The sequence below is a fragment of the Danio rerio genome, chromosome 6 (assembly GCF_049306965.1).
Source record: "Danio rerio strain Tuebingen ecotype United States chromosome 6, GRCz12tu, whole genome shotgun sequence".
In the NCBI taxonomy this organism is placed as follows: domain Eukaryota; kingdom Metazoa; phylum Chordata; class Actinopteri; order Cypriniformes; family Danionidae; genus Danio; species Danio rerio.
The window spans coordinates 54,367,484-54,391,440 of NC_133181.1; the positions used below are offsets into that span (position 1 = coordinate 54,367,484).

General features: G+C 34.4%; 1 protein-coding gene across 6 annotated transcripts in view; it reads left to right on the top strand.

Moving 5' to 3' along the window:
• The window catches only part of ripor3 (RIPOR family member 3), an 87,143-nt gene that overhangs the window by 41,898 nt on the left and 21,288 nt on the right, over positions 1 to 23,957 (top strand). For all 6 annotated transcript variants that reach the window (XR_012407344.1, XR_012407345.1, XM_009302697.5 and 3 more), the window contains exons 2-12: positions 158 to 266; positions 8,194 to 8,343; positions 8,428 to 8,506; positions 9,388 to 9,411; positions 9,555 to 9,608; positions 9,701 to 9,850; positions 10,109 to 10,172; positions 10,265 to 10,308; positions 14,781 to 14,906; positions 18,057 to 18,202; positions 22,047 to 22,176. Coding sequence is in view for 4 of the 6 variants with exons in the window: in XM_073952933.1 (XP_073809034.1) it covers positions 158 to 266; positions 8,194 to 8,343; positions 8,428 to 8,506; positions 9,388 to 9,411; positions 9,555 to 9,608; positions 9,701 to 9,850; positions 10,109 to 10,172; positions 10,265 to 10,308; positions 14,781 to 14,906; positions 18,057 to 18,202; positions 22,047 to 22,176 (1,076 nt within the window). In the remaining 2 variants the exon portion in view is untranslated. The remainder of the gene's footprint in view (positions 1 to 157; positions 267 to 8,193; positions 8,344 to 8,427; positions 8,507 to 9,387; positions 9,412 to 9,554; positions 9,609 to 9,700; positions 9,851 to 10,108; positions 10,173 to 10,264; positions 10,309 to 14,780; positions 14,907 to 18,056; positions 18,203 to 22,046; positions 22,177 to 23,957) is intronic.

Genomic DNA, 23,957 nt, shown 5'->3' on the forward strand with positions numbered 1-23,957 from the left:
TTACCTAATAGAAGATCACAATGCCATGGTGTTGCTATGTGGTAACTAACATGTTCTGAATACCTTTTAAACTGATTTCTTGCTGTGCTTGTTTGTGATAGATTGCTTTGTGAGAACAGTATGCTAACAGTTTTTCTTGTGTCTGTGTTTGTTGTAGCTGGAGGCGAGATGTCAGTGAAGCTAAAGTTTGATTACCCAGCTGACGGCGGCATGGTTCAGCGCAGCCGCTCATTCACTGGAGTAAACACACTCGGTGGCCGGAGAAGGTAAGCAAGAGTGGTTTGTGTTTTGAGACAACGTGATGCATTTCCATGTGCGTCAGACAGCATTACTTCTACTTTTATTAAGATAAATGTCCTTAAAGCAGGGGTCAAGGAGTCTCATGGAAAGCATGACTCTTGGATGATGGAATTTATGCCATGAGGACATCTCGGGGAGGTCTAGTTTGAAAACTGAGCGCTAAACAAAACACTTGGGAGGGGCTCTGGATTATGCAATAAAGCGGTGCATGTTGTTAGTGTAATCTGAAACTATTCAAAATCTGGCATTTTCAGAAATGATAATAATGCTGAAATAAAATGTATATATAGACAAAAACATAATAATGTTACTAAAACTTCTCTAAAATCAAAGTATAAAAGTACTAAGAAAAGCTAACAGGACATTGGCAACTACAAAAAACATATCCATAATAGTGGAAGTAAAAGTATTAATACATGTGCTTTAATCTGATTAATCTGTTTTTATAATCAAGGGCGTTTATTTGTCACATGCACTTCTATGTAGTCAAATACACTCTCATGTAGTGAAATTGGACACCCCCCCCCCCGACCAAACATAAACAACACACTTCAGGAAAAGACAGGTCAATGGGAAGTAGCATTTAGAAAAAGAAAGTAAGATACATTTGGGCAGGGCTGGAGTGGGACTTCTTTTCAGCCCTGTAGTTTCAAGCCTTAGACCAGCCTACCTCAGTTCGCGACTGACTGTATTAAAATAAGGTCATTTCCAATTGAGTTTCTAATGACACGATCGCGTCTTTTTCAAGGAAACAGCTGCTTTAGAACTTCAAAGTTTTTTCATAAATATGAGAACATTTAAAGGGTAGCTAAATCTCCAACACTATTCTTTAGAACAATGTCCTTTCCTGCAATATTTGAATATATATTCTGTGCAAAATTCTTTATAGGTACCCAGTCCTATGTTACGGTGGTCAAACAAAAAATAAAAATAAAATATGTACACCTATATAAGTAACCCAAACAGTATTATATGTCTTAATACTAAAAATTAAAAAAAAAAAAAAAAAATACTACTACGGTGAGGCAGGGCTCGAAATTAACCTTTTTGCTTGGTAGCACCGGTGCTCCTAACTTTAAAAATGTAGGCGCATCAGCCAAAATTTAGTTGCACCCACCAATTATGAGCACCGTTACTACACGTTTTATACAAATATTTATTGCATTTGAAATCAACTCTAATCAAACTAACAAGCAAAAAAATATATGCAAGCGTGAGGAAAATATGTCTCAACGAAATACTGTAATCACACGAAAATACATTTTTATATCACAACTGAGTGAGCAAAAGATACACGGACTGCTCGCCGGCCCTGCACGCACTGCTTGACATGAATGAATCTGTTTACGATATAACTGTGCTGTTCTCTGTCTGATTTTGCAGTGATGCTTTTGATATATACCCTATTATACCTTATTAAATGCATACGTCCGCTATTTTCATGAGTAGCGATATAAGTTTACTCAGTGCAAGCCCGTTTGCGATGGTATATGTGGTGTTAAATTTTACAAATATCTGCCACGTCCATAGCGGACAGCATCTGGAGATTATATGAAGGATTAAACTGAAGCTCGCGACTCGCGTGCTAGATGTGGCAAACAGTTACCTGAAAATTACATCCCACAGACTTTTCATAGCGGACTTAAAGCCACTGGAAGTCTTCTATCCACTCTTTGAAAAGTGTAGATGGTGGATTAACATTCAGCACATGGTCACTAGTAAGTAAGTTTGCCATTATATGTAACTTTAGATGCCATGGTTTCTAAAACAAAATCTGTCAGTGTTATCTTCTTTCTCATCTTCAGCGCTTTACAATTTTTCGCGACTGCTGAGAGTGCTAACATCTAGGGACACCAGCCCTCGCGGCCAATCCGGGCATTTGGGGAGAGCAAGTCGAAAAAAAACTCCCTCCAACATTGCCCTTGAATTAGGGCAGTGTGAGATCAGGGAGAAAAAAAGCTCCAGCAGTCAAGCACATAAACACATAGACATAACAACATGATATAACATGTGACTGGGTTATGTACTTTTATGCTTATTTAAGTATTGATTTGTTAATTTACAGTTAAATTTACTCACATTCTCAATCAGTTACTTCTAAAAGGCTTCATTTTATTTTGCATTTGGACGTTTATTAGCCCTCCTGTGTTTTTTTTGCTTTTTCAAATATTTAACAAATGATGTTTAACAGATTAAGGAATTTTTCACAGTGTTTCCTATGATATTTTTTTTCTTCTGGAAAAATTCTTATTTGTTTTATTTCGGCTAGAATGAAAGCAGTTTTTATATTTAAAAAATCATTTTAAGGTCAGTAATATTAGCCCCTTTAAGCTATACATTATATTCGATTGTCTCCCGAACAATCCATCGTTTTACAATGATTTGCCTAATTACCCTAATTAACTTGGTTAAACCTTTATATTGACCTTTAAGCTGAATACTCAGGGCTCGCACAAGTTTTAATCCTGATAGTCCTCGGGCAGGCACTCTGCAGTTTTTGGTAGCCCGGAAATAAATTGAATTAGCCCAAATAGAAAATACATTATTTATTAAATTAAAACAAAAACATATATTTACAAAAAACAACAAAAAAGTGTGTATATTCAAGTTATAGGTTATATGTTTATTTTCAAAATAACCAAAATATTATTTAACATTTTTATTTGATTAATATTTATTTAGGGAGATATAAATATTATATATTATATTATTGAGGGAGATATATCAAAATATCTGTATCTGTGTTCAACAAAAAAACAAACAAACAAAAAAACTAAAACTTGACTAGTATCTTGAAAAATATCTAGTCAAATATGATGTACTGTCATCATGACAAAGAGAACAGCAAACATTTACTAGTTTAAAAATGTGTTGAAGTCTCATTTCCTTTAAACAAAAATTGGGGGAAAACATACATGCGGGCTAATAATTTAGGAGGGCTAAGAAATCTGACATCAACTTCATATCTTTTTTGATTGCTTATAGTTTGAATTCACCATTTTAGGCAAATCAAAACCTAAATAAGCAACCTTTATTATGTAACAGGAGTTACAGTTATTTCAAGGAGCAAAGGTCCCGAGAGGATGCACGGTTCAGATTCAAGTCCTAGCATCCTCTGTGAGCAGTGTGACAGCTTACATAAGCAAACACAGCTGTGTGTGTGTCTGTGTATGTGCGCAAATTTTCATTTTTTGTCACAATAACACTACATTCCTGCATTCACATCCAAGTAAAAGATTGAACCTAAATGATTTCAGACAAAGCTCAATACAGCTTCAGAGGCGTATCTGCCTGCTTCTAATTTGTAAACTCTGTCTTCATGGCTAAAGTTTCTCAACTGCATTGTGAGAAAATGCTTCTTAAGCATTTCAGCTTCAGATTAATCCCCACTGTCTGCTTTGATCCTGTTAAGATCTACATTTTCAAAGAAACATTTTGACTATCTTTTTGTAAAGTAAATAAATGAGTTGGGGTGACACGGTGGCTCAGTGGTTAGCACTGACGCCTCACAGCCTCTGTTTTCGAGGACTCAAACATTCATGTACAGAAATTAGTCATGGGATGATAACCATTTTCAAGTTTTACCATTTTGGAAAAGTCAAGGTTTTAAAAGAATGAAAAAGAAACGAAAGGCACAATAGTGCGATCTGTGGGAAGTAGTACAATGCTCATTCAGTAAAGGCACAGCTAAACAGTTGTGTTTTCAATCTTGATTTGAATGTGCCTAATGTTGGAGCACATCTGATCATTTCTGGAAGCTGATTCCAGCAGCGAGTGGCATAGTAGCTGAAAGCTGATTCACCCTGCTTTGACTGAACTCTTGGAACTTCTAGTTTATATGATCCTAATGATCTGAGTGATCTGTTAGGTTTGTATTCAGTGAGCATATCTGTAATGTATTTAGGTCCTAGGCCATTTAGTGATTTATAGACCAGTAATAATACTTTAAAATCTATTCTGAATGTAATTGGGAACCCGTGTAAAGACTTGAGGACAGGTGTGATGTGCTCTGATTTTCTGGTTTTGGTCAGAATCCTGGCCGCAGCGTTCTGGATGAGCTACAACTGTCTGACTGTTTTTGGGAAGGCCAGTGAGGAGGTAATCCACCCTGCTGCTGACAAAAGCATGGACAAGTTTCTCTAAGTCCTTCCTGGAAATAAAGCATCTAATTCTTGCAATGTTTCTGAGATGATAGTACACTGATTTACTAACTGCTTTGACATGACTGTTGAAACTCAGATCTGACTCCAGAGTCACACCAATATTCTTGACCTTATTTTTTGTTGTATGACCCTTTGAGCCAAGGTACACATTCACCTTGAGAACCTCATCTCTGTTCAAAACGCAATAAGTTCAGTTTTCTCTTTGTTTAACTGAAGAAAGTTTTGGCACATCCAATGTGTAAATTTCATCAATGCATTGGCAGAGGATGTCAAGGGCACTGTAGTCTTTAGGCAGTAAGGCTAAGTAGATCTGAGTGTCATCAGCTGTGGTAGGAAATTAGGTTAATACAAATTTTCCAAAATGTTCTACTTTACTGTTCCTACGGTGTATGTAAGGACAGCAGTATCTCTAGCAGAGAAGATGTCTAAAGATGCCTTTTTAAATAGTAAAGAAATCTGTGTTTTTAAAACTGATGAAAACAGCAGAAGTCAAAGATTCATTTGAATTATTTAGCCCGACATGTTTACTGCTCCAAAATAATTTGTTTTTCAAAAAAATATATTGTGTTCAAAGAGGGGAAAAAAGTTTTTGTTTTTTGCCCAAACATTAAAAAAGAACTTATTTTAGAGCAGTAATCACAATACCATGAATCGTTATTTATTTATTTGTCATCCAAAGTCATTATACCGTCAGAATTTTATACCGGCCCAAGTAAAACAGAAATTAAAAAAATCTGATGTAAAATAACACTGTATCTTCACTGTATAAATAAACTCAATCTTTATTGAAGTGCCAAACTTTTTAATTACTTGTGTCCAAATGCTTTAAATTCACTTGACATCCTGCAATGTGACTATTGCAGATTCACACATTGCGATATTAATGCTGAAATAGTTTATTGTGCAGCTCTACTCTGACATAAATCAATACCTCTGTATGTATTGGAAATAATTGTGTCCATTGTGCACTGAATGACCTCATGTTTTAGCACAGTTGTCAATGATGGAGGCAGGAAGGAATAAACTGAAGTGAGAGCCAGAGCTTGTGTTTTTAGTGACCCTAAGAGCAGCCCTGAGGAATGAGAGAAACGATTGTTTACATTGCAGAGTCATGGAGTTTGTTATGCCGTGTAGGCTTTCGCTGTCAGAACACGGCCGAAATATGTCGGTTATAATGTGGAGGTAGCTCAAATAGGATGTGAGGATTAAATTCAGAATATAAAAACATATACTACTGTTCAGAAGTTTGTAATTGCTAAAACAAATGTTGGTTTTGGAAAGAAAGGGATATCTCCGTTGACCAAAGGTATGTCTAATTTATTAAAAATACTTTCAAAAGCATTATTAATGTTCCAAATGATTATTATTATTATTATTATTATTATAGTTTGAAGTACCCGCAATCTGATCTTGGGAACCACAGTTTTCAGGAGCCATTACTTTACGAAAACAATGTTTTAGGAAATGATACGGTACTAATGTGCAAAACGGGTACTCGAGAATCTGATCTCATTCTCTTGGCCAGACTGCATTGACATGTATTACATATTAAATATATTTGCACGGGTTGCGCAGTGGGTAGCACTTTCTCCTCAAAGCAAGAAAGTCACTGGTTCGAGTCACGGCTAAGTCAGTTGGGATTTCTGTGTGGAGTTTGCATGTTCTCCTTGTGTTCGCGTGGGTTTCTTCTAGTTGCTCCGGTTTTCCCCACAAGTCTAAAGACGTGCTATAGGTGAATTGGGTAAGCTAAATTGTGCGTAGTGTATGAGTGTGAATGAGAGTGTTTCCCAGTGATAGGTTGTCGCCACTAGCTTGCATGGTTTGGGATCTGTAGAGTTGCGCATCGATGGATTTGCTGAGCTAAACTGAACTGAGCTAAACTGAACTTAAACTCTGAAAACTGAACTACACTGTTTTAATTTACTATGATCTTTTATGTGAAGCTGCTTTGACACAATCTACATTGTAAAAGTGCTATGCAAATAAAGGGGAATTAAATTGAAATGAATTAAATTGAATTAAATTGTGGCTGGAAGGACTGTGTAAAACACATGTTGGACAAGTTGGCGGTTTATTCTGCTGTGGCTACCCCAGATTAATTAGGGATTAAGCTATAAAGAAAAAGAATGAATTAATTAATTTGTTAAAATATTTACATATTTGTAATTCCAGTGGTTGGAAATTTTTTTAATGGGAATTAAATCCAAATGTGAACTTGTTTGTCATGCATGTAATTTATTTATGGAAACTGTATATTGCCATACATCGAATTTTTATATGGGAGCTGAATACTTGTTACTTATGGAAATGGGTCTTGTTTCAGATTTTGAATTGTCGAGTACTTGTTCAGTTTTAAGGGCTCAGAAATGTTCGAAGGAATTATTTTTTATATTAATTATTCTGTACTTTTGATGGAAACTTTTATAAGTTTCTAAAATACAGTTAAATATTGAATTATTGTTGTTATTATTATTGAATTGATTGAAATTGAGGTTCGAGCCTCGGCTGGGTCAGTTGGCGTTTCTGTGTGGAGTTTGCATGTTTCCCCTGCGTTCGCGTGGGTTTCCTCCGGGTGCTCCGGTTTCCCCCACAGTCTAAAGTCATGCGGTACAGGTGAATTGGGTAGGCTAAATTGTCTGTAGTGTATGAGCATGTAGGGATGTTTCCCAAAAATGGATTGCAGCTGGAAGGGCATCCGCTGTGTAGAGACATATGCTGGATAAGTTGGCGGTTCATTGCGCTGTGGCGACCCCAGATTAATAAAGGGACCAAGCTGAAAAGAAAATGAATAAATGAATGATTGAAAATGAAAAATAGTGCCATATGTAATATCATTTATTATTTGATTACAAAAATCAGGGTTCATACGATCATGAAAAACCTGGGAAAGTCATCAACTTTGACATGGCATTTTTCAGGCCTGGAAAAGCTTTTGAAAAACAGAAAAACCCACAAAGTTTTGAAAAAGTCAAGGAAAACGAATATCGGTATACTTAAATATAGGTTAGTTGTCTTGACTTCTATTCTGTCCTTGGCCAATAACATACACTCACATTATTAATGTGGTGCAAGCATTATCTAAATTAATTTTACATAGGTGTAAATATAAATTAAAACAAAATAGATTGGTGCGTGTTTTACGATATGCTGCAATAAATTTGAACATGCATCGTTTTTCTTTTACCATGCATATGTAGACATTGCATGAAACATTAAGTCATGAAAATTTACTTAAGTCTTGGAAAAATCATGGAAAAGTCATGGATTTTTAGTAGTACAAAAAGTGTATCAACCCTGAAAAATGTGTATATATAAAAAAATTATTATAAATATAATAAAAATATATCGCAACTGAAATATTTACGTATACATTTAGATTTACATACGATTAGTACTAAATATACATTTGAATATATATTTAAATTCATACATTTATAGATAAATATTTTCATGTATGTATCTATGTGTGTGTGCAAATGTATGCACACAGGAGGCTTTTATTTTGGATCTGGTTAATTGTGATTGATTCTTTTGACAGCTCTGGAATAGATGGATGAGTAGAAAGATTTGGATTTGAAAAGTAAACCTTCTGTATCATACATGTCTGTACTTATGCTCAGTTGTATGTGTTCTTGCTAAATAAAAGATGCCATTTGTAGCATTTTTTTATACCAAACATGTGGACAATAGTGTAAATAACTCCACTTTTAACTTCTGTTTCTCTCTGCAGACTTTCCTCAGCACGTAGCTCTCTCCGCTCAAAAGCTGTCACAGGTAAATCTCCCAGAATTCCCTCTAATAGTCGGGCGGGCAGCAGCGTCTGGGGACAACAGCCTGAGCAGGTGGACAGAATCTTCCAGGCTTTGAGGAAGGGACTCAAGTATGCACATTATTCATCATAGAATGGATTGGCATGCATTAGTAGGCCGCACACTGGTAGTTAATGACATCTCCTCTCATTCAGGGACTACCTGGAAAGCCATCAAACAGAGCTGGACTTTCTGTCATCCCAGCAGAGAGACACAAAGAGGAATTCCAGACTGGTGAGACTTTGTAATGAGAATAACTTTAAGTTCATACTTAATCATAATACTCAATAGAGGACAAGCTTTTCATTTAGCGCTGCTTTTCATCTCTTGCCAGAAAAAAAGAAAATTTTAAATACTTTGATTGTTCATAATCAAGATTTTATTTTATTTTATTTTTGTTTTTAAATACATTTATTTTTAAATGTTATTTAATTACATTTTATCTGTGCTTTATCTTGTTTAGTTTTTTTGTTTTATTTTATTTTAGTCTTTTTATTTATTTTAAAATACAAAGTTTTATTTTGTTTTTATATAATCATATTTTATTTTTTAATTGTATTTTTTATTTAAAACTATATATTTTTTAATTTACATTTATATAATTACATTTTATTTATTTTTAATTTTAAATTTAGTTTAATTACACTTTATTTGTGCTTTGTTTTGTTTTTTGTTTTATTTTATTTTTAATTTGTTTTATTTTATTTACAAATTTTATTCTTTTTACTTTTATTTTTAAAAAGTCAGTTTTTTATTTAATTAAATTTTATATAATTGTATTTTATAATTTTTTTTAAATTTATTTATTTTTAAATTGTATTTTATTTAGCTTTTTATTTAAATTTGTATAATTAAATTTTTATTTTGAAATGTATTTTATTTCAATTAATTACATTTCATTTGTGCTTTATTTTGTTTTGTTTTATTTTTGTTTAATTAATTTCATTACATTTTTATTTTTTCATTTATTTAATTACATCTTTATTTGTGTTTTTGTTTTGTTTAATTTTATTTATTTTTTTAATTATTTAATTACATTTTTATTTTATATAATTGTTAAAGTAATAATTAATTAAAATAAATATTAAATCCTAACAATGCTTTTCTTTCCTCAGGCTTTTTTCTATGACTTAGAAAAGGTAAGTAATCATTCATACATTCAAATATTCATTCACTTTTTCAGATTTTTATTTATTTGTTTGATTTACCATTTGTACGATATAGTTTATTTAAAAATGAAAAAAAGAATACAATTCTGTTATGTTTTTTTTTTTAACAACAGGAGATACGAGCCTTAGAAAGATACATCCGGCGTCTAGAGTTTCAAATTAGTAAGGTACCACAACCTAATCACAATAAATAATACTCATTCTGTCAGCACCGGTTTGATCGGTTAAGAATCGTCCTGTATCATATGGATGTCAACAGGTTGAAGAGCTGTACGAGTCCTATTGTATTCAGTGGCGGCTGTGTCAGGGGGCTTTGAACATGAAGAGAGCATTTTCTCTGTCTCCGTCTTCACGACAGTCTAGAGAGAGTCTACTGGAGCTCAACCGCAACCACAGACACAGCCTGGAGGTACAGTCTGTCTTGGATAGCATACATGCACAACAAACTATAAGTAAGCCATTTGTATGGTTATGTTTTTCCAAAAGGCATAAACACTGTGGCTCGGTGGCTCTTTCAAAACATCCCAGCCCACCCAACACAGCAACATTGCCTTAGCCACAAGTTTCCTTTGTTAACGAATGATATTTAGCAGAACACACAGATTGAAAAGACCCATTTTTTTCAGTTCAAACATTTTACTTATGCAATGATCAACTCTACCTGCAGGACATGAGTGCAATGGAGGCAGAACTGGAAATCTTATTGGGAGAGCTACATATTAAAATGAAAGGTAAACAGCAGTGCACGTATGCTAAAATGTGAGTTTCAGAGGAACATTTGTGTTGTTTGTTCCTCATTTTTCTTTCTATTTTTCTGAGGCAGGGTTAATAGGCTTTGCTCGGCTCTGCCCTGGCGATCAGTATGAGGTGAGGAGGTTTAATTCAACATTCATTTTCTAGAACAATTATTATTGTAGTGCATTTAAAGGAACAGTTTGCCATAATTCACATTTACTCACTCTTTTGACTGACTATGCTTTGTGAAACGCAAATGCAGACGGTAGCAGAATATTACTTGCAAAATAGGGGTTAAAAATTAAAATTTGACTGATTGTATTAAGAAATACAGACTTTTTTTATACATCAAGTTGTCTACAATATTAGCTTTTAATATGCAAGAGTCAGTTTTTAATTTAAATATGCACTCTTTCATATGAATTTGTTTGTTAAATATGCAAATGAACCATTATTAAATTAAATATGCACTTTTTTATCAAGTTGTTTAAAATGTTAGGTTTAAATATGCAAGTGAGTCATTATTAAATTAAATATGCACTTCTATATGAATTTGTCTAATATGTTATATTTAAATATGCAAATGAATCATTATTAAATTAAATATGCGCTCCTCTGTCATATGAATTTGTCTAATACTTTAAATATGCAAATAAGCCATTTTTTCAAGTTTATAAAATGTTATATTTAAATATGTAAATAAGCCATTAATTAATTTAATAGACACTCCTTTTTACATCAAGTTGTCTAAGATGTTAGGTTTAAAAATGCAAATGAGTCATTAAATTGAACTCTTTTTGCATTAAATTGAAATCTTTTTGCATTAAATTAAACTCTTTTTGCCCTCTTTTTTTCATATAAATTTGTCTAATGTTAAATATGCAAATGAGCCATTTTTATTTAATATATACTATCTTTATAAGAAGTTGTCTAATGTTGTTGTAATATGCAAGTGAGTCATTATTAAATTAAATATGCACTTTTTTATCAAGTTGTCTAAAATGTTAAGTAAAATATGCAAATTGAGCCATTATTAAATTAAATATGCACTCTTCGTCCATATGACTTTGTCTAATACGTTATTTAGGTATGCAAATGAGTCATTTTATTTAATATACTATTTTTATAAGAAGTTGTCTTATGTTGTTGTAATATGCAAATGAGCCATTAATACATTAAATATGCACTTTTTATCAACTTGTCTAAAATGTTAGGTTAAAATATGCAAATTAGCCATTATTAAATTAAATATGCACTAATTTATCAAGTTGTCTAAAATGTTAGGTTTAAATAAGTCATTGTTTAATTAAATACGCACTCATTTGCATACATTTCCAGCTTGAAAACCTGAACTTTAAGTATAATTGGTATGTAAGAACTGCTGAAGTGGAGATTTTCGGCTCGGTGTAGAAGGAAAAATACTATTTTTGAAAAGATAGCCTCTTAAAAATGTATCGTTATTAAAATCTAAATACAAAACAGTGATAAGCTTAAATGTGCATTTTTAATGCTTTTTTTTCCATTAGACTGAAAAAAAATAACATTATGAATTGCCATAAAGTCTGAAATTGACAGGTGCTTGAAAAAAACATGTTTTTGACATTAGTGTGCTGTTTTAAAGTGATTTAAGATGGACACTGATGCTTTGCCAAAATGTTAAATCAAAGTACCTTAAATATATTTGACAAAGTAAGAATGTCTAGTTTGAAACAGCATGAGGGGCTTTTTTTTTTTTTTTTTTTTTTTTACATTAAATTAGATGTGATGCATTTGATAACAAGACTCACTGTTCTGTCAGTATATGAAACATACAATACAAACAATAAGCATGGTGTATTAAAATATTAGGCAGAAATGACATGTTTCTCCAGCTATTCAGATTTCATTTTTAAGGCCAGGTTTCCAATGACTTCATGCTGTAGGAATGCGGTCACAGGAGTCATCAGACGGCTCATGCAAGAGACCACTCATTCGCACAAGGGTCTTTCAGACACTATTGGATAGTTTTTTAGGCTTGTTCCTATTACTGTTGGTGGAAGTACCCACTTTTTTGCCATAGTAACACTGCAGGAGTGATTTAGTTTAAATAGGACTAAAGTAGCTTTTACTTCAAAGTCGTGTCGTAAATGCCTGTCGTATGAAACAGTGGTACATTATTAATAATCATATTAATGGCATATTCGTTTGAAACACAATTATTTGCTCTTCTGTGAAATTTACAATTTTTTAAAATTATTTTCCAAGTGAAGTTTAAAGGAGCAATAAAATCTTTTGCAGTTTTTCCTATTATATTTTCCTCTGGAGAAAGTCTGATTTCTTTTAATTTGACTGGAAAACATTTAAAAACCGTTAAGGTCAATGTTATTAAAATATGATTTGAACTCCTGATTAGATAAGGAGTTTTTGCAGTGTACAAACACATTATATGTGCCTCACTATACACACTGCTTTTATACACATGTGCGCTTAAACCAGTGGTTCCCAACCTTTTTTTGCCTGAGACCCCCTTTTCGCCTGGAAAATATTGTAAGGCCCCCCTCCACATTTAATGATATTATCACTCATGTAAGTTTGCAGTAATGATAACAAAAATGTTGTTTTCAAACAAATGGTGTGTCTATTACTATATCTAGATATGTTTATGCACAAACAATAGCCTAATGTAAAATATAAAAACAAAACATTAGTAGACCATTTGTAACTGAAAAAACGTAAGCCTTTGGCCGCTAATTTGGCCCTTTCAAAAATCAGTATTTACACAGGTGTATAAGGGAAAACAATTATATAGGCTATTACAATTTAATACTTGCATGCTATTTGTAATGCTTCTCAATTAGGGTGAGGAATGCAGCGAGGAGAATAAGTGAGACTCTGTCTTTTTTTTGTGGAGGACGGATTACAAATTTGGCCATTTTTTTTGGTCAGCTAGATCAGGGATTCTCAACCTTTTTTATCACCGCCTAAGAGCTTAGAATGACCAAGAGGCGACACTCTAGTGTAATTTGGGAAACAGCCACTAGAGGGCGCGGCTGCCATTTTGGAATGAAACCTCCAATAGAACTACAGCATATTATAAGTCTGTAAAATAAACTATTAAAAGTGCAGATGATTGGGATAATAAGTGTTGTATTGTCATCTTTCAGGTTGTATCTCAGCTTTAATACGCTTTTTAAATAAATAAATAAAAAATAAAGCAGCTGCTTGCCATCGCAAAAGTAATGAGATCCAATGGACGGCCGATCACTTTCACTCCAAAATGGCGGAATCCAGGGCTGTTGCTGGGCGCTGCTGTTGCAATGGAACGTTCTATTGAGTGTTGCCTCTTGGTCATTCTAAGCTCTTTGTCACCGCGGAGGGGTCAACTCTTGACAATTGACAATTTTCAAGTTTCGTTAGTTGCTAGGCAACCATCAACCGTTTTCTTAGAGGATGACAAGCTGACAAAACATTGTCACTCTGATACAAGTTTTATTTATGGAGAAAATTACAAAGCACTGCAGTGTTTGTGTGATCTGTGTTTGTCTGAGAAAACTGGTCTTACCAAAATGTGAATATTCCATACAAGCTGAAGCTGATCGGTCAGTTTTTGTCACGTAACTTGCGGTGCGGTTCTTGTAGGCGCAAGCTGAGCACCTCCATTGGAAACAGGCAACAAACTCCTGCAAACTCTAGAAATACGCAATATGTGAACGGCCCCTAATAAGCCTGCTGTCATTTGCAATCTCCATTAGTTGGTCTTCTTCCACAGAAAGGGTGGATTCAATATTGCGAATCAATATTTTGGCAGTTCGTTGTTCCTTCACTGGGCCTTGTCCCCTTAGCAAAAAACTCTCTGAAGACGTCTGTTTCTTGCTAATTTTGCTGCATGTGGGTTAAATTTTGGGTGCTCAAGTGAGCAAGGTCATTTTTCTAAATAAAAAACTTTTCAAAATAAAAGATCGTTTAGACTCGGATAATAAATATAACGGAAGTAATTAATGATTTCTTGTGCAGCCAGGTACCAAATAATCTATGGAGTTTGTTTTACTAAACAGAAATTCAAACCAGGCAGCTTTTAATGGTTTCCAAATTAGTGAAATAAACCATCAAACTCCCAAATAGTACCAGTCATGACTGAAGGCGCCATAATCACTTGCGTGGGAGAAGTTTGCTTGCACAATCCAAAATAAATTAAATAATTCAACCACAGCACCTGATAGCTCCCCCCCTTCAGCTACGCGAGCAAAGCTGCGACAGTTGAGTGCATGAAGTGCGTCCACCATGTTTATAGTTTGTTTACCTTTTTGCAGAGTTTGTAGTTATAATCGATTTCACATACAATTCGGAATGACCATCTAGGAACCTTCGGCGTACTCTTTTCAACATATTATGGTTTGGAACAGACTAATTTTATTTTCGAATACTTCTTAGGTTGGATAGTATGCAAATTGGCATGCAGCTTTATTTGTAATGATTCAATAAGTGCATCATCCAGGTATTTAATGTGGACTTATTTCTTTTCAAATTTTTTGTATGAATGCACTATGAATTTATACTACAAAATGTCATAGAATAGTGCACAAATATGCATTTTGAACATTTATATCGACTGTCTCGTTGTTTAGGTGTTAATCCGACTAGGCCGACAGCGATGGAGAATAAGAGGCAGAATCCAGACAGATGACCGACAGATGTGGGATGAAGAGGAGATGGTTTTCCTTCCTCACATTCATGGAAACTTTGAGATTAAGGTGAGCTTGTCTACACACACACACACACACACACACCTGTGCAAACACCGCTCTCTGCCGAGGTCACCTATCGGGGCTGTGATGACAGAAACGTCCAGTCCTTTTGTCCATATACTATTTGTTGGATGGAAATAGATTGTCATGACACTAGAAACCGCCCACAGACTCATGAGACACAACGATAGAGATGTTTAACAGACAGTCTGAAGCTTTTTGACCAGTGGGAAAAAAGCTTATGAAAGAAATGATTGTCTGAAATTGATTCCATCCCTGAAAATATTGACATTGAGCCAAACTGGTTCAGATGAAAATGATTAATTCCCATTTTTTTGCTCTCTTTAATAATTATTCAAAATCAGCTCTCGAATATAGAATTTCAAATTGGTGGCACTTTGTCTGACGTGATTAATTTCCTAAGTGTTTGGATTTAAAATTAGTTTTAAACATTTTCTACCCTTTTTACAAGAAGTAGGATAAGTCATTGGTGTTTCCAGAGTGTGTCTGTAAAGTTTCAGCTTAAAATACCCATCGGATCTTTTATTATACCCTGCTGAAAATGTCAATTTGTAGCTTTTTGTAGCATGTGCCGTGAAATGCAAATGAGCTGGTTCGCTCAACCACCAATCTGACTTGTGTCTGTTCCTCCTGCGTCATGTCAGATAAAAAGCAGTCAGTGACAGACAGACACAAATGAAGCAGAGATGCAGTTTCTGAGTCAAAAATACCACAGTAAGACTAAATCAGGAATTTTCCCAATGGTTATTTTATGTATTTGTTTTGGAGTTTTTTCAGCAAAGGCCAAAACAAAGTTTGCAGTACACACACAGACACACATTTAACTTTGCACTGTTTTTGCACATCTACTTGAGGCAAATGTGACAAGATACAAGTTAGTAGATGCTACTACTGTATATAGATATCCATTATGTTACTGTACAAAATAAACCTGATTTGACTTCCAGGACTTTTGTTGTGTGATTGAAGCATCCTGGTTTATAGGTGTATTAAATCTATGCAGCTTAAGGGATTCCAGTGTAGGAATTAATTACAGTTTTAACCCAAAGACCAGTCTGTCAGATGAAGAATACACAGATCCTCATGTGTCTTTCTTTCACCAGCGTTTATGAATTACATGGAGGTTTTACTGTCTTTTCTTTATGAAATCATGCACTGTTTTAGAAAGGTTTAAACATGTAAAACTCATTCTTGAGGTGCAGCTGATCACAGAGAGTTGGAACAGATTTTTTAATGCCAGTTTCTTTGCAAATCCTGTTTTGTAGACTTGATTATACACGTTACTTTGGAAACATGTTAATGCGTGGCTGTTGATCAATTCAGTGGGCGGGCAAATCCACGCTGCTACATCATGTTGTGGTGGGCCTCAAAATCGCTGGGATTTGGATCCTATTTAAACGTCAGCAGATTAAAAAAAGAGACTTATGTTTTTATCACTTCCATATGACTATGGACACACTATACCTACACACAGTTCTGCCCAAGCAGCTTCCAAAAGTTGATTTTGCATGATGAGAGCCCTTCAAGCCATACTGCATTAGCACAGAAGTAGTATCATCTGGGGCCTCTAGTAGTTTTATAGTAATTACAGAGGATATACAGTTGAAGTCAGAATTATTAGCCCCCCTTTGATTTTTTTTTTCTTTCTTTTTTTTTTTTTTTTAATATTTCCCAAATTATGTTTAACAGAAAAAAGGGAATTTTCACAGTATGTCTGATGATATTTTTTTTTTTTAGGAAAAGTCTTATTTGTTTTAATTCTGCTAAAATAAAAGCAGTTTTAAACTTTTAAAACACTATTTTAGGGGCAAAATTATTAGCCCCTTTAGGCAATTTTTTTTTCGACTGTCTACAAAACAAACCATCGATATACAATAACTTGCCTAATTACCCTAACCTACCTAGTTAACCTATTTTAGCCTTTAAATATCACTTTAAGCTGTGTAGAAGTGCTCTGAAAAATATCTAGTCAAATATTATTTACTGTCATCATGACAAAGATTAAATCAATCAGTTATTAGAGATGAGTTATTAAAACTATTTTGTTTAAAAATGTGTTGAAAAAAATCTTCTCTCCGTTAAACAGAAATTAGGGGAAAAAATAATAGCAGGGCTAATAATTTAGGGGGCTAATATTTCTGACTTCAACTGTATGTGTACTTAATTCTGTGTGAGTTGGCCTATTGCTAATATGTAATTTGTAAAGTGTTAATTTTGCTGCAGATTGTTTAGCATATTTTGCCAAATACCAAGATCCTGTGATAAAACTGGTCCTGTAGGAATCGGCATCTTTGTAATTTTTCTGGATTGTATGTCATATTTTTATTTTAGCCTTTTAACTTTAACTGTGTTGAGAGTGTTTTGGTAGTATTGTGGCTGCAAAGTCATCATTACGCTGTACTCTACAACCATATTGTTTGCAGAAAGAAAGAGAAGAGTAAAAACCCAAATAATTATTATATGGAGATGTTTAGCATGTAAATTAGCGTCATTCAGAAGAAACAATCTTTTGTTTCTGTTACATAGCATTATGTTCATGCATAATTCTTAAAAAAATCTATTTAGGACTATGGAGGGCACCATTGTTTTAGCTATACAGTACTTGATGTTAGTTGGTTGCAGAAGTAAGTTGACAAACACCAGCATATTTATTTAACATCTAGTTTGCTTTTCTTGTCTCTGCCATTTCTCTGTGCAGATTTCACTCTGTATCCAGGGGCATGTAGGCTCTTTGTGTTGGGATTTTTATTTTTTTTTTCTGCCCTTTAACTGGAAATTACAACCAAAAATGGCACAATGTGACAATTCTAAATTGAGATGCAGTAAAAATATCAATGGGCAGCAGTTATTTTAGCCTAATATTTGAAATAATGGTGCCCCTATAGCCGAAAATGATTGTGTATGGGTTTTTTATGTAAAAATGTAATGTTTTTTTTACTACATATTTCGATAAAATGCATCATTTACATTATATTACAGTTTAAGCCATACACGTATTCCCTTTAAAGAGGCAACATTGCCCTTTTAGCAATTTTTTGTGCACTCTTAATATTTCATAACATTTACAGAACCCTATGAGATATTTTTAAACCCCTTCAGAGACTCATGGTACTCTCTGTGGTCTCTGTTCTGTAGGTAACAGAGGTCAAGGGCTTGAGCTCAATCCTGGTCGGGATGGTGACATGCAGGAGTGCAGATTTTTTCACAGCACGGCCACAGATGATGGTTGTGGACATAACAGAACTGGGAACCATCAAGCTGCAGCTAGAGGTGGTTTGGAAGTAAGTGCACACGTGTGGTGTTTACAAGAAAATGGCTACAGAGGCTGCTGTGTATTTGAAAATAGTGCATTCAACTTTTTTTAAATATGCAATTTAGCATAATAAAATAATTGTTTAAGGATCATGTGATACTGAAGACTGATACAGAAGACATGAATTTCATTAAAGAAATAAACTGCAATTTTTATATATTTTTTCTTACTTAAAAATAAAGTTGTTATAATATTGGTGAGCATAAATAATGCAATGTCGATGGTCAAAATGTTGAGTGAATATCAATTTAGAGTTTAGGCAGGGTTATTAAAGGGTTTAATGTGTTTTTCATGGGTCTTTTTGGCCCCGTTTACACTGTCAGGTCTTGATGCCCAATTCTGATTTGTTGCCTTTATCTGATTTTTTTGCCTGTCTGTTTACACGTTATTTTTAATTGTGACACATCCAATTCATGTGTTTACACTTGCCATACAATTAACGATGTCGTGCACGCATAAAAGCGGGTTCTAGCAACTTTGCCACACTAGCTATTAGCCACGATGGAAGAAATTGTCTTGTTTTTAACTCTGCGAAATATGCGAACTGTAGTATAAGCAGTGAATGGTTTAGTCCAGATTTACCCCCACACAGTTTATGTAATGGTATGGCCCTGATGTGTGTGTGTGTGTGTGTGTGTGTGTGTGTGTGTGTGTGTGTGTGTGTGTGTGTGTGTGTGTGTGTGTGTGTGTGTGTGTGTGGTTGGAGATGTAGCCTTTGCCTGTATGCGCACTGGTGTTGGAGAGAATAGTTGTTCTATGTATTGACCTTATTCTCCGCAGACGAGCGGGCGCTGCCATTTGAATCTTTTTGGCACGAGACTTCCGGTCTCATTCACTTCCATTCATTTTCAGACATTAAAAACTGCTCGTTTCGCTGTTTGATGTTGCAAACTGATATTTCCTTCTTATTTTATTCTACTTGGTCTGTATAGTCATGCAAACATTTGTTTGTAGAACAAGTAGTTTGACCGTTTTTTGCCGTTTATTATTCCTTGTCATTTCTCCCATAGGCGACTGAAACAGAAGTTCTAAGACAATCGCGAAAACAGGCGCACTTCCGCGTTTTAGAATAAGGTCAATAGCCCGCAGTGCATGTATTAATAGCGACAAAAAGCAAACGTTACAACACAAAGTTTGCCCGACTTTAAAATGATTTTGAGGCGGAGGAGGTGGGAAAGGGCCATCATCACAGCTTGCGCTTATGGTTTATATGCTTGATGTCATCCACTATTCAGAGGAATTTGTGGGTACGAGAGCGATCTTAGGTCTGGTGGGAGCAAATTGTGGCGACTGACCACTTTCCTCCATGTTTCCTCTGTTACTGTTGTTTACCGCGTTGGTATCTCCACACACGCTCTTCCTTCTACATCTTTAAACCGTGGAGAAGCACCACATTGTCGCAAGTTTAATGATGTACAGAACGGAAAGCCTCAATAAATCTGATCTGCCTGTTTACATGACAGTCGCATTGTCACATATCCGATCTATATCTGATTTATTTCCACATATGAAGAAGGCCTTTTGCTTAGAAGTAAAAAGCAGTTTTAACACATGAACATTCATAAGTATAAACTTAAAGGCACATAACTTTTTTACATTTTTTTTTTTATTTTACTTTTCAAACTTTCTCATTTCAGCCACAATTTGACAAGTGTCTGTAAATTAAGACCAGGCTTAAAGGTATGCACTAAAGCATTGATGATCGGTCATCATTTAAATTAACCATGCCATTTTCATGTCTCTGTTCATAAAGTGGGGGGCGACACTTAAGCGGTTAATTTAAACACAAGCAGCTCTTCAGTGTTTGGTCTTACACTCCAATGTCTGACAGTGACAGACTAAACAAAGGGAAATAACGAGATGATTTTAAGTCAAAGAAGGCGGAGCTTTAGAGCCACACCTGCCATTTATTTACTCACCAACAACCAATGGTAATTCATCTTTTTAGCAAGCAGTTTCAAACTCCTGAAAAAACTCTAAATTGAACAAAATTCTGCCTTAATTTTACTTCAGAGCTTCAGATTTTAATAGTTAAAGCTCAGATTCAATGGCAGGCAGCACATTTTGTAAGTGGTTTCATTTCATAGCATTTGGATTTCATAAACATATCGAGAAGAGTTAAGAGAGTGCTATTTGCAGCATATTTTAGACTGTCTTTTCATGCAACTGAGTAGACTAGACACACTCACACAAACACACACCCCCTGTAAATGTGGCTAACACGCACCAGCTGTGGAAGAGCAGCTGACTGCTGAGAGATGGAGAAACAGTTCATCTCTACACCATCCTTCTCTCTCTCTCACACACACACACACACGCACAAATACGCTGATCACATTACACTTTACAAAGTCCAGGTGGAAAAGATTTTTCATAGGCTTTTTTTTAAACCCGCGTTGCTAAATTAAACACATCTCACAGCCTGTTCACCATCTCTGCACTTTAGTATGACTTTCTGTGTGTCTGTGCATGCATGCATGTCTGTGTGTGTGTGTTTGTGCATGTGTGTTAGTTCACTGCCGTCGCCTCATTTCCTCTGGTTCTGCTTAGTCTCAGTTAGCAGTGTCAGTCTTTATCAAGCGGTGATGACAAACACACACCGCCACTCCACACATCATTGAACCTGAGCGAATACTATTCACACTACTTTGAATCTTTTTTATCTTTGAGTAAAATGTCTGCAAGGTTATGTAAGATACTGCATGGATTATAACAAAGGAAAACCATGTGAATGCTGTAATATGATTTCAATAACGATTTACTATGCAAATAATGCAGTAAGAATGATAAAAATTGAATGAAATATATATATTTCTAAATATTTATATTTGGACTTATTTCTAAATAAAATAAATTTACAAAGCCAAAAAAGTTTGGGTCAATCAGATTTTTTTGTGAAATAAATAAATAAATAAAATTATATATTTATTTATAATTATTTATTTATTTATTTTATATATATATATATATATATATATATATATATATATATATATATATATATATATATATATATATATATATTTTTTTTTTTTTTTTTTTTTTTTTTCATAACCTAAAGTTTCACATTTTTCAGTGTCACATGATCCTTCAATAATTCTAATATTCTGAATTGCTGCTTGTTCTGTCCTTGTTCCGTTGTTGTAGTTCTGTTAAATATTTGTTTTCAAAACATTCAGGATCTTCTTTCTTTAAAAAAAAAAAAAAAAAGCAGAACATCATTTCAAGAAATGTCATGCAAAATTATTTCCATTCCAAAAAACTTTTCTTATTATTAGTCTCATTGAAAACTGTATTTCAGCACAGTTTTTTTCTAAACCATTATGCATCCCTTTTGAATACTTAAATCCAACATGTTTTGTATTTTTTTAAAAAAAAGCTAATTTAAAAGCTAAACATTAAAAGAACGCAACTTAAAAAGCATTTTGGTCGTTTTTTTAGGGTCAAAACTAAATATAGGATAACTGCCGACACTCAGAATTATGTTCAGTGGTAGGAGTGGGTTTAGAAGTTTTGAGCTTAAGGTGGGAACTGAGGTTACACCTAACAGTTTGACAATATATGGTAAACAACTAAACCCTTGATTAGCCTAAAACACAATAGAAGCTCCTATTGAAATCCAAACACTATATCTATATATATATATATATATATATATATATATATATATATATATATATATATATATATATAGTGTTTGGATTTCAATATATATATATATATTTAATCCTCAGGCACTTGAGTCTTTCTGTTGGACATCCAAGACTCTTTTTACTTGACAGTTTCTCATTCCTTTATTTGTCTTCCTTCAGTCCATTTGATAGCACTGAGGTGAGGCCTCTGACAGCGTCTGCCAGCCGCCAGTCCATCCACAGCAGAAAGGGATCTGTATATAGCTGGACTCCGCCAAACACACCCAGTTTCACTGAGAAATACTTTCTAGTGAGTTTGACCCACACACACACACACACACACACACACACAGACTTGCTCCTATTTGACGGTGGGGACTCTCATAGATGTAATGATGTTTCTACTATACAAACCATATACAGGGTGTCCGCAGGGTCTTAAAGTCTTACATTTACTAAAATGTTCTGTTGTAGGCCTTAAATAATTAAATTTTAGGTCCAGGTTTAATCAGGAACCTAATTTTCCTATGTCCATCTAAAGGTACCCAATCAAGCCAACACCCATCCAATCACCAACAATCCATCTCAATAAAAACCTTAAAGTTACGGTCCTAAACTCTATTTATCAATATGGTTTAGGCCCCGTTTACACTAATGTGTTTTCGTTTTAAAACGCATACGTTTTGCTACGGTTACGCCATCCGTCCACACTACGCCGGAGTTTTCGAGTGATTTTCATTCTAAAACGCTGCTGCTCTGTCTCAGTGTGGATGGGGGAAAACGGAGACATCTGAAAACAGAGGCGGGGCTGCCGACATTCCCTCTCTGATTGGGGCTTTTCCTCAATATTAAGTAGCCCACACACAGTTCAGTTCTGCATCCTCTCCTTTTAAGTTCAGACTTCGCAAGTTTGATATGAAAAACTGACTCCTGAGGACATGTCCAGTAAATCTTCAAAGGGAAAAGTGTACTGTATAACTTCAGTCACATCACCCTGGCTACGTTGTTTCACTTTCTCAACAATAAAACGAAAACATAATTTAAGGAACTGCCTATTTTCATTTTAATATTAACAACTTAACAGCCTATAACATTACTGCCTCCTTTCATTTTTAGTGAAAATACGAAACATACCCTCTCTTCTGCTGAATATTAGTTTAATAATCGATAATGGCCATTATAAAAGTAGAACATACAACAAGTTTATACATTATAGGAAATAAAGGCAAGCGATCAGTCAATATACAGAATGTATGTGGTTACATTAATTATTAACTTATTTTGCGCTCAGCCAAAACACGTTACCTGAGAACAAGTAATAGATTCAAAAGACCAAAGTTGGGGAATATGCTGTTAGATATAGACAACAAGATAAATGAAATATCACGTTTAACAAATATAGTGAGATCCAGCGGGAGATGCTTGATGAGCACTCCGAGCACAGCTCTCATCATAGGCTGCAGCGCATGCCAGATAGTGTGTGTGTAGTCATGTGATGTGCATTTCAGTCATTTTGGTGTGGACGGAGAGCTGTTCAGAAACGCTGGGTAAAACGCTAGTCTGGACGCGAATCGTTTTCATTCTAAAACGCCGTTTTAAAACTAAAACGCACTAGTGTAAACGGGGCCTTAATGATCTTCCTTACAATGTTTAACTCATGTTTAAAAGTTCTCCAGGTATTTATAGCTACTGACCTGGACAAACTCTGTTGTGCATAAATTAAGTTTATTATTGTTTTTAAAACTGGTCTTTCTTTTTTTTTTTTAAGTATTGCTGAAACAAGTATATGTACATACAGTAACTAGGTTGCTTGTTTAGACTTATAAAATAAGTGGCTAAAAAATAACTAAATTAGATTTTTTTTTTTAATTCGACCTGTACAAATCTTCCCAACTGACCTTTAGAAAATATCCTTAGCATTTTGCCCTTTATAAGTTAATTAAAATTTAATTCACAATAGTCTTTAAAAGGTCTTAAAGTCTTAAATTTGAATTTGTGTAACCTGCAGAAACCATGCATATAGTCTATTCTTGTATTCCTAAACCCAACCTTCACAGGAAACAATCTGCAGTTTTACATTTTCAAAATACT